General features: G+C 38.0%; 1 protein-coding gene across 6 annotated transcripts in view; it reads right to left on the minus strand.

Moving 5' to 3' along the window:
- Window positions 1-12,417, minus strand: part of CRIM1 (cysteine rich transmembrane BMP regulator 1) — a 190,456-nt gene that overhangs the window by 83,223 nt on the left and 94,816 nt on the right. For 4 of the 6 annotated variants that reach the window (XM_042445932.1, XM_042445933.1, XM_042445931.1 and 1 more), the window contains exon 3: window positions 391-633. The exons of the other annotated variants lie outside the window; for them this stretch is intronic. In XM_042445932.1, coding sequence (XP_042301866.1) covers window positions 391-633 — 243 coding nt within the window. The remainder of the gene's footprint in view (window positions 1-390; window positions 634-12,417) is intronic. 6 annotated transcript variants of the gene reach the window in all.

Raw genomic sequence — 12,417 nt, forward strand, 5'->3', positions numbered from 1 at the left:
AAGTGCAGTGACTTCGATCTTTTTTTTTTTAAATTAAAAATGAAAAGCTGGAAAGACCACCTTGCCATATCACAAAATTGTGCATCCACATATTACCTCGATTTTTGATGTCCAACCTGAATAATGAGAAATGTGACAGTTGAACCAAATCTACTTAGTATCACTTGCTTCACTTTTCTGTTTATGTTATACATTATTCCTGTTATCTAAATAGCTATGCAATAGGGAACAGTTCAGCTATATCTTTTTCTCTGACAATGGTAAACTGATCAAAACCAAGAAACATATAGAGTCCATCTTTGACTGTCACCTCTGGAGTACATATGTATATGTGTGTGTGTGTGTGTGTGTGTGTGTGTGTGTTTCATAAGTGAAGGGGTTACACATTACCTGGTTTACATTCATAGAAGTCACAGCATTCCCCTGGTTTGCCTGATGCTTTAGAAACCAATATATTCAAATATCCTGGTTGGCAAACTTTCCTCAAACACCCGGCAGGGTTACACACGCAGCGGCTAGGTAGAGGGCAGCATTCACCAGGTGGAGCATACCCTTCAATCAAAACAGAATCTTCTGGACAGCGAGGAGAAAACTGTACTTCACAACGGGCCTTGGAGCAGTCAGGCTTTTCTTCTGAAAACAAGACAGTGTATGGATGTCAGTAATACGCTGTCCTGATAGGTGAAGCTTCATAGTTTGGCCATACCTGTCATTTAGAAAAGGTACCACTAGAAAACAGTATTTACTAACCCATGATACTTCCCCTAAGGGGGTGTCAGCTGTGTCAATTATAGGTTTGCCAGAGTGAAAACTAGAGATGTCTCCTGTACCTTTAATGTTTGTGTGAAAGAGGGAATTTCAGTAGGAGTTGCTTGTTACCTGGTTGCATGAAAAACAACATCTGCTGACAATCTCTCTTCTATGCAAACATTAAAGGCACAGGAGGCGCCCTCTTCAGTTTTCACTCTGTCAATCCTAGATTATTATCATCTGCCTTGACAGATAACAGAAAAACGAGGAAAGAATCCGATTACTCTACAGAAATAAATTTATCATAACAAGTGTATCCTTTGGAGACATAAAGCATTTGTTACACTCATGGGATTTTTAATGGGTTTTAAAAACATTCAAAACATATATCACACATTTCATATTGAATTGCAGGGGTGGCAGTTTCATAGGAGGAGAGAAGGGTATAATCCTGATAGCAGAGATACAATTCCAAAATACCACTCACATCAACCACTGAAAAACAAGTGTGTGCACTTTCTAACATGTTCAAGCTGTACAACTTGAAATGTAACATAAATCCTGAATGACAAATATAAAAAACAATCCACAAGTAATTAATACTTTTTGTAACATGGTAACAAATTGTATCCCTTAGATTGGTAAAGAGAGAAAACAAATTTGTTAGCTTACAGTTTATGGGGAAAGATAAGTAAATTACAGTAAAGCTTTTAGGGAACAAAAACCTAAGCATGTGTACGTTAAGGCTATCTTTAAGGTATGACTACTTCAAAGCCTCAGTTAAAAGCTAAGAAAATAAAATGGTCTTAATCTCATGCTGAAGTGCTAGTAAAGTAGGTTCCAACCAAATGTCTCAGGAAGATTATCCTATCATGAAAAATCCCCATCTACATTTGCCATATGCCTTGATGATTCTCATAGTCTGAGCAGCGCCCCTGACACAGAAAGTAGGCAGAATAACTTAAAGGCACCAAATCCTGTCTGATCTTGCAAGTTAAGGAGGACCAGCCCGGGTTAGTACTTGGATGGAAGACCACCAATTAAAACCAGGTGTGTAGATTATGGTCCAAAACACAATGCAGAAATAATCTAGTTTGAGACCACTTTAACTGCCCTGGCTTAGTGCTAGGCAATCCCGGGCATTGTAGTTTATTGGGGCACCAGAGCTCTCTGACAGAGAAGGCTAAACGTCTCACAAAACTACAGTTTCCAGGACCCCCTAGCACTGAGCCAGGGCAGTTAAAGAGGTCTCAAACTGGATTATTTCCAAAGTGCGTTTTGGATCTATATTTCTGAGCAAGAAACTGGCAAAACCACCTCTGAATATTGTTTTAGAAAACCCTGTAAGGTTCACTGGAGGGCAAAATAGACTGGCTCTAAACATTGGCTTTCCCGGTGGCTTTGGGGAATGGTGTTTAGACACTGCACGCCCCCAAGATGCCCGGAAGCCACCCAGCTGTCCAGGCATGGGCCGGCTTCTGGGCGCTCCAGTGGTGTGGCGTTTACATGCTGCACGAGAGCCATAAAGCTGCAGCAGGATGGGAAAAGCTGGCTTTTTTTCTGGCACAAAAAGGAGCAGCAATTTGCCGCTTCTTTTTGGGCTAGGTTAAAGGTGGATTGGGGCCGTGGCGTGTGGCTGACGAGGCCCTAACCTGGCTTTCTCAGGGGCGGCCTGTTCTGCCTCTGGGTTGCCATAAGTCAACAGGCTACATGAAGGCACATACACATAAACCTTCAATTAACAAAGCACTGGAAGTATTTTAACTGGAAAATTGTGAGTAACCACAAGATGCGCCCTGCTACTTTTCTTCTTCCAGATACTAGTCTGACTCTACTATAGTGTAGTCTTATTCTAAGAATGTGTCCTGTGAATCTTTCAATGAGACATTTCCCCAAATGAGCTTGCCAGAATTTGATACCTATCTCAGTCTCACCAGCTTCCCAGGCATGCCTGATGAGGAGAGGGGACAGGCCCTTTTTAGTGGGTGTTTTCAGGCTTTGCCTTCCATGGGAGGACAAACTGGCCCCTCTATTGATAACTAAGTGGCTGCTGCAGAAGTATCTTCTAAGAGGGAATGTTTTATTCCCCCCTTTGGTTTAGTTTTTTAAAATTGTATTAAAACTCTATTAATACAGTACTTGTTTAAAATATGATAGTTTAATTGTTTTCAATTGTTATTCAGTGTTTCAATTTATGACTTTAAGCTGTGTCTTGTTTTAATTCATACTGTAAGACACCCTGAGTTCTATACTGGAAGAAAGGTGGGATAAAAAAATATATAAATAAATCAACAAGTGAATCTTGATCAGGAATAGGGAACATGTGGTCCTGCAGATATTGTAGAACTGTAGCTCCCATCATCCTAGCCAACACAGCCAACGAATGGTGAGGGGCGATAGAAATTTCACTTGGATGTCATCTGGACAAACACATTTCCAAACCTGCTTTGGGCATATGAGAAACAGATTATCTAAAGTGTTCTGTTAATATGCCAACTGAAGAAATACATTTTACTTTTCCAAGCAAGGGGCTATAAAGTGAAGAATGTATCACCTAGATCTTACTAAAAGCATATAAAGTAATTTTGAACACAGTTAGATGTAACATCTATGTGCCATGTTCCAAATGCTATACCGACTCTGTTTAGGTTGGCCTATAAAAGACAAAACAAGTGACAGTGTAGTACAAAATGAAGTACACATAAATACAATTAAACCTGGAACAACCAACTCCCAGGTCCCTACTGTTAAATGTTTATTACTTTACTGTTAACTTGGTCATTGCAACAAGTTAACAGTAAATAAACCACAACCTGGTTTAATGGTGGTAATCTTTGGGCACAGCAGCAAATTCACTCTACAATTTCAGTTTCCTGAAAACCATAGGCACAAGACACAGAACTTGGGCAGGGAGAAGGGAGAGTTTTGGCAATAAATTAAAGCTAACTAGTTAGCTGAACTAGTGATACTCAAGTGCAGTTTATTTGTTTTTGATTTATCTTGCTCTATCACCATTAACTTGAAGTCACATTTTCCAACAGGTGAGGGCTCGTAATCAATAATTAATCATAATCTATACTGCCAATCTGGGTTAGCTATTTCCTTCGACTTTATTGACACTGTATTACTACTATGAATATGTGTATGACTGTATAGGGGCCAACTGAATAGTGGTCAAAATATCAAGATGGCAACACAGATGACCTAACTGAGAAGGATAGCTAATACCCAGAAGAAAGAATCAAGATGAGTTTAGCACATTGGAGAATTGGGCCAAAACTGACAAAATGAATTTCACTAGGGACAGGGATAGATGTAAAGGTTTACATTTAGACAGTAAAAATCAGATGTAGATGTGCAAACACAGGATGATACCTGCCTTGACAACAGTATGGTTGAAAAGGATCTAGGGATCTTATATATCAAATGGTCCCTGGGACCTCTTCCAAATCTACAGTTCTATGATTCTATGAACACCCTTCTTTCCTTCCAGTAGTTCTGGAATCATTCTTCAGTTATATGATTCTGCACCTGAAATCTGAAATGGTAAACCTAATGTACTATATACAGCTTCTCGTATAGTTTCTTCACTTATGAATGAACTACTTATGAGATTCAGCTGAGGAGCTGAATCCTTTTTGTACAATAGCTTTGATAGTTGTATTTGTTTTCTGTAAGTATCTGTATTCTGAAACAATATTGTTCACCAAACTTCACATATTACAGCATAACCAAGTACCCATGGTAAAATGTCTTTTCAGGAGCATACTGACGGTCAAGTTCAGTTCATAATATACTCATAAAACAGTTTAATACAGTGGTGCCTCGGGTTACGAAAATAATTCGTTCTGCGGCCGCTTTCGTAACCCGAAAAGCCTTCGTAAGCCGAAATGCCATAGGCGCTAATGGGGAAAAAGCCGCGGCTCCATTTAAAATAGCGCCAGAGTTTTTTCGTAACCCGAAAAAACTTTCGTAACCCGAAACAATAATTCCCTATGGAATTTTTTCGTATCCCGAAAAATTCGTAACCTGGGCATTTCGTATCCCGAGGTACCACTGTAAGGTATAATGGCAGGCATCAACTCAATTATTACTCTATGAATGCAACATAAATCAGGAATCAAGCAATAATTTGAAAATTACATTATCCTATAAAGAATGTTCTGTAAATTTGCCACCACAGGTGCTATTAGAACAGTATATCTTGATCAATAGCAATGCAACACCAGTTTTAACTCAGGACAACAGTTGACTGTTATCATGATTTTCATTACAGTAAAAAAAAAACTTATTTAAAAATTAGTATTTCTATACAAATGTTTTTCTTACTCCCCATACAAAACATGTTGCTCTTTATTTCAGAAGTTGTGATTTATTTATTTGATTTATATCCTGCTTTTCTCCAAATATTAGACTACAATTCCCTGCAACTCTAGCCTACAGCCTACCATTTCAGATTTCAGGTGTGAAATCATATAACTGAACACTGGTTCCAGAACTACTGGAAGGAATCTGGAAGCTACAGAATTACCATCCTTACTCTGTTTAAAAAGTCTTTAGGATAAGAATGCTGGTTCTTAATCAGCAATGCATATATTTTGAAAATGCATGACTGGCATTCTAAAAAGCCAGCTGAATGGCATATTTGTCAGTAAATGATCAAACAGTTGGTCATACTACATTATATCAGATAATGCCAGTCTCTCCTCCTTCCCCCTTTATTTCAAGACTCTTCAAGCATTATTCTGTTTTTAGTTCTTCCTATGCCAGCTCAGGTTTACTTCCCTCTTGCCTTTTCATTAGCCTAATTTCCTGTTAGGAGTCCACAAATACTCATGTATTTTGCACCTTTTCACTGGCTTAATCAAGGTATCACTGCAATGTGTTTTTTTTTTTGAGTTTGCTGTATTTTGCTTCCTAGCCAACAAGCTAATGAGGGGCTCATTCCCACTTACATTTAAACCAGTTTCCGATTCGCCTTCACTCCATGTTGGTAAATCAATGATGTTTATCACACTATGCTCTTAAAGAGCTACTATTCCAGTGTGACTCCTCTAGCAGCCTCCTGTTGCATGCTGGGATTGGCAATTTTAAGGAGCTGAACTTCTCTGCCTGAGAATTCTAAATACCCCTCCTTAAAACTGCCAATCCCAGCATGCAACAGGAGGCAGCTAGAGGAGTCACACTGGAATAGTACCTCTTTAAGAGCTTGTCTGATAAACACCAATTTCAAAAGGTCCGTTGTTCCCACTATGAAAGCGGATATTTTCATTATACCCTTGTAATTCCTTTTTGGGGGGGGGGGCACAACTGTCGTCCCCACTAGTTTGTGCCGCTTCAAAATGCATGTCAATTATCTGTGCATTATCAGTGGCGTAAGCGGTAGCCCGGCTTAGGAACTCTCTCTCTCTCGCTCATACGCACACACACACACACACACACACACACACACACACACTTGATAGAAGATGCAATTCATTGGTTTTGCAGCTGCTAGGCAAGTAGTTCCAAAACCAATGAATCATATCTTCTATCAATTTTTTTAAATAGTGGGAACGACAAACCTTTTGGAATCGTTTTACCAACACGGAGTGAAGGCAAATCAGAAACTGGTTTTATATTTGCCTCGCTTTATCACAACAGAAATTGACCAAAGTACGATTGGAACCAGTTTCAAATGGGAATTATGGTCATATAAACCAATCAGCAATTCACTATAAATCATAGTGGGAACAAGCTCCTGGATTCAAACATCAGAACTAGTTATTTAACTAACTCTATGTCAGTCTCCCTATGAAGTGTTGTCACTAAACTACATTTTAAATTTATTCCAACTACAATGCCAAATTGATGTTACAATAGGAAACATGTTATGTATTTGTGGCCAATATAGTAAATAATATATTCTACCTGGTATATGTACAGGGATCTGAGAGAGAATTTTGAATCTCTTGCTGAGTCATGAAAGTAGGAATGCTCTTGCAAAATCAGTTCAATTTTTCTTGATGCACATTAATAAAGTACAGGGGTACCCCGGGTTACGAAATTAATTCGTTCCGCCGCCGCTTTCGTAACCCGGAATACTTCGTAAGGCGAAAAAGCCATAGGCGCTAATGGGGAAAAGCCGCGATTTCGTGTGAAATAGCGCCGAAAAGCACCAAAAAATTTTTCGTAACCCGAAATAACCTTCGTAACCCGGAACAGTTTTTTTGAATGGATTTTTTTTCGTAACCCGGAAATTTCGTAAGGCGGCGCATTCGTATCCCGGGGTACCAGTGTAGCTCTTTTTGCTTAGCAGCAAATAATTAGAAATAAATTAGAAAAAGAAAACTACACAAACGAGAAGAAGAAAACGAGACAAAAACACTGTCTTTGAGATTCTAAGCACTTATTTGCACTTGTTGCTGATAATTCTGAAATTCTGCCTGTAACATCATTTTTTGCATTTTGTATACTTTTAATGTATTTGCCATGGCCTTCAGCTATCACAATAACTAAACGAATTGAATTTATCTGTGTTCTGTATTTAGATATGTAAATTGCCTTGGGTGAGAAATAAAGAAAGGCAAGATATAATGAATGTTAACAATTCATACGTATTGCCCCAGCTATTTGCTTGATTCTAACCCTATGTAAGGTTTTTTTTTATTGTCAGGTTTGTAATTGTTAGCTGAGGCACTGGAAACTAAGTTTTTTTGTGGGGAGGAGGGTAGCTTCCATGCCCAGGTCCTCCTGTAGGCCATATTCAGCCACAATGGAAGTAATGTCACAACACCTCCAGTTGCTATCTTCAACCAAAAAAACTACACAGCAGGTAGACAAGCTAAACCACTGTATTTAGGCTTAGGGGAACTGGGCCCATTTTGGAGTGATGAACTGAAAACATTATATTTGAGAGCGTTGGGGGTTGCACTCTGCTCATCTTTTTGTCTCTTTAAATCCTTACAGATTTAAAGCATGCTCAGTAGATTATTTTCATTTTTTCACCAAAGGTTTTCTCCCCTATTACAGCCTATATCTCTTATCACAGTGAGAAAGTTAAGATTTGTCTGTCACTCATTTTTGCTTCTTAAGTCTAAATTTTGTGGCATTAAATAACCTCCACACTCAGATACAAACTGACCCTATGTCTTCTCCATTGCCACTTTCACTGCTCCTTTCAGTTTATTTTAAATTTTCCTTTCAAAAACCCCTTCAAAATATCAAATATGGTTATTTTTGACTTTCTGTAATTCTTCTACATGGATACTCATCTCGATCACAATAAACAATTGAAGGCAACTGTGCCACATCATTATTTGAAACTGTTTAATAGCTTGCTCCTTATCCCAGACAACCACCACTTAAGGGGTATTTGTCTAAGTTCTCTTTTTATTACTTCTGTGTAAAAGCACCCTAAGCAATGATAAAAGAATTATTCAGAGGCTCAGAAACTCAAAATGTTGGGAGATAAAGAAGTCTAAATTGTAGTGGGGAGAGACTGCAGAAATAAAAACACAACATACATTTTAAACTGCTCATAATAACCCAACTTTTCTCAACCTAGTGTCCATGTGTGCCTACTGTCATACCTGGTAGCCCAGCATCTATTCCTTTCAATTTCAGATGTGTGGGAGATTAAAAATTAATATAAAAACTGCCAGAGAACAGTTCTGAAATATTTTGATGCAGTACTACAAAACATAGATGTTTCTGCATGATCCCTGCTGTAGGGCTCTCTCTTTTACCTCCCACAGTTCAACACATCACTGGCAACATGAATATGCTATTTAAAAAGAGATCCCATCAGTATGCAGATAATCCCACCCTCTACAGATTTCAAGGTGATATTTTCAGAGTTCCTTACACAAGGTTACATTGTGGATGAGAAGTGAATTTGAAAAATAGACCAGAAAAAGGAAACAGTAAAAGCAGAAACAGCGTTAAACAAAAACCCTTTGAGTTTCTGAGGAGAAAGAGATGCAGCAGTAGCCAGAAGCATTTTATAAATACTATATGCTCAAAAAGAAACTCAAAGTACCAGAAAGAAAAACTGAAGTGACAGTTAATGTACATTCCCTATCAAGAAAGGCCATGCATTTGAGGATTTTTAGTTTTGGGGGAAAGGAGACAAGACTGAAAAGGAATAAGGAATTATGAATGAGTAAAGAACGCGGAAAGAACGGTTATTCTTTCCCATGTAATGTTAACATTCAAGGGCAAACAACTAAACAACACATTGGGAGGATTCAAGTAAAGTTACTTCCTTACATATATATTGCACAGTTCATGTGTAGAGCTCACAGTCATAAAATGTGCAACAACTACTATATTCAATGGTTTTAGAAGAGGATTAGATGGATTCTAGAAAATATTTTCCAGGAAGAGAGCCATGTAATAATAATAATAATACGTTTTATTTATAGACCGCTATTCCGCAATGATCATAGCGGTGTACAGTAAAAATTGAATACAAAACAAATATAAGGTGACAGTTAAAGGAGGGAGAAGTCTCGTCCTTCAGGCAGTCCCTGATGTTGCTGGGTCTGCCTGATCACTCCCTCTGAGGCCAAGATGACAGTTAAAAGAGGAAGGGGCCTGATGTTAAGTCTCTTATAGCAAAATGACAACAAATTCTTTTGGTAACTTAAATATTTACTGTTTTTTAGCATCAGCTTTCATGGACAGCAGTTCATTTCATTTGTGGGCAAAAAAAGTGTATGCCAAAATAAATGTATTACTTGATTATACGTTGACCTCATGCATAAGTCGTGGGTAGGTTTTGGGGCCAGAATTATGGATTTTGATATGACCCATGGGTAAGTCAAGGGTAAAACTTAGAGGTGAGTAACAAAGAACCTAAAAGATGAAGGAAAGGAAAACAATGTCCAAGAACTTACAAAATCCGAGCAGACATAACTGTCTGTACTCATCCCAAAGGTTGCAGAGCTACAGCACTGGGACCAAGAGGAAGAGTCTGATGAGGACACTGAAGAAGGGATCCAGGCAAGTCCTCTAGATGGAGAATAGTCTGCAGCTCTCCCTGTTGAAGAGCAGCCTCAGCCAGCAGGTCAAAGGAAGGACTCATCAGCCTATGAGGCAGAGGACACAGCTGGGGTCACAAGCCCACCATCAAAGAGGAGGCAGAAATGCATGGAACAAAGATGCTCAGTCAGGCTGTGGGCCAAGCAGCAACAGGGAAACTCTGATTAGGATCAGCTGGTGCCAGGCCATTTAAGAGTGAGTCTGCCTAATTCTAGAGCTAGAAGCAATTCATCTGTTCCTGGCCAGCATTTCTGTCCCTGACACTTGTTTCCAGACTCCTGAAATTCATACCACGGACTTCCTGGTTTCTTCAACCTTTGGACTGTGTTGACCTTTATTCTTGTTGCCTCCCTCTGCTTGATTAATGCCTTTCTCCTAACGGACTCCCATAGGCAAGGATGCTTTCTAGTTGCTGGTAATTTACTGCATCTACATATACTATCAGTTGTATGGTTCCCACCTAGCCAGCCTGTGTAGGTATCTGGAGAATCAGGACAGTTTTTTTAAAAAATAGGAGGTAAAGAACAGTATTTTGACCTGTGGAAGTCGACCCAGTTTTTTGGGATCAATTTTTTGACTAAAATTTCTGGACTTTTACATGAGTATGTATGTACATGCAGGGGAAGTTACCTTACAGCATCTCACCCCAGATAAGTCATGGTGGAGAAAGCTGGCATATAAATAAATACTAATACTAATACTACTACTACTAATAAATTTGGTGGTGAAATTAGACGCTAATTTAGATAGACTAAAAGTCTGATTTATATCTGACACAGTTCGTCATTTCCTGATTTGTTCTAATGTAAGTAGAACTGCAAAGGTCTGGAAGGAGAGACAGAAATATTTGAGAAAAATATTCCCAAATTGAAGGCATTTGCAGCATATGTAAGAACCAAATTTAGTGCCATCAATAGGGCAACCAGGTAACATCCTAAAGGGGTGTGTGTGTGACACTCCTCCTCCTCAAACACCTATCTTTTGGCAGAAACAGGCTGTGGAATTCGCCTGCCTCCCTTTAAAATCATTTAAGAGATTGTGGGAATGGGGTGAAAGTGGGAGGAGAAAGGAGAGGCCCCATATTTTTTAATTAAAATTCCAAAATTTTATTATTTTAAAAAATGAAAATTTTAAAATTTATTACTTTTTATTATTTAAAAAAATCTCATTTTAACCAAATCTTTACTATGTATATGTAAGTACATTTAGGTTGTGCATGAGATATTTGCAATGAGAAGGTATAATTTTAATTTTGCTAGTTGTTTGTCACAACTATTACCGTTACATTCAGTGGTATATGGGAATTATGATTTACGAGTAATATTAGTGCAAAAAAGCATTACTAAAGAGGGGGGGTGATACCAACCCTAGTGACACCACTGGTGTAAATTATGATTATTTCCATCAGACATTAATAGATTCCAGAGAGGCTTGGACACTTATTCACATAATATTCTCATAATAACCTCAGCTTGGTTGTACAAATAACTGCTTAGTCAAGCAGTATACTGCCATGAGCAGTGCAATACTGGAGCCATGAACACAAGCATCGCCTCAGTTCTTCTGGTACAAATGGCAAGGGAATCAGTTAACTGTTTCTATTAATATGAACTGAATGTATAAATGACTACCAAAATAGTGACTAGAAATAATGTAATATACTGAAGTCAGTTTTTCAGATAATGCATAATAATTACTGTAGATGCATTCATTTCAAACATATTTACATTTTCAACATTAGCTTATACTATCTTTGGAATATCTTTCTATAGCTGACTAGATAATGAAAATAACATATGGCATTCTATAATTCACATTTTAAATGATGTTCTAATGATAATATGTATTACTTTCCACTCACCTAAAGTTTAAACTATCTCAAATATTTTATTTTTTTCCACAATCAGTATGAGGTTTTGCGTGAAAGTCAAAGTCAACTATAGAAAAACCTCTTTTAATGTTTCTCTGTAGATACTTATCTAACCTCACTAAGTAGTTTTAAAAGAAATGTTAAAGACACTTGTCCCTCCATTTTTGCTAGGGTTAGGAGCATAAGACCCCCGTGAATATAGAAAAACTGCAAATAACAAAAACACCATGTTTTTACCTGAGAGGACACCTCTCTAGGAATCTCTAGGTCCTCCAGTGGTCAACATCCGACAGACACTGGCCATAGAACTGTACTGAAGGAGCTACAAATGCCTAGAGAACATATTAATCAAATCTGTGAATAATCTAAGCCACAAATATGGAGGGATGAGTGTATTGAGTTTTCCCACCATTACTATCTCAGACCATTGGAACTAAACATTAAAAGCTGTTAATGGTTCAAATACAAAGAAAGCAATGCTTACTTATGGGATCATTAGTACATAATTGGTCTTAAAAGTGTAATTAGATGTATAATTTCCTGAGAGTTACATCCACTGAACATGGTGATACGTACCTCTAACAAAAATACACAGAATTGCACTGCGAGATGTACTAAAAGTTACAACTTAAATTGTGAATAATATTCTTTGTGGTCACTGTGATGAAAAATCAGTTTCATGACTTTGATTTTATATCCCTTGTTAAATCCAGTCAAATACAAAACACCTTTCTTCCACTTGGCAGTATCTTGCAGCTCTCATTGAAATAGAT

The sequence above is a fragment of the Sceloporus undulatus genome, chromosome 1 (genome assembly GCF_019175285.1).
Source record: "Sceloporus undulatus isolate JIND9_A2432 ecotype Alabama chromosome 1, SceUnd_v1.1, whole genome shotgun sequence".
NCBI lineage: Eukaryota > Metazoa > Chordata > Lepidosauria > Squamata > Phrynosomatidae > Sceloporus > Sceloporus undulatus.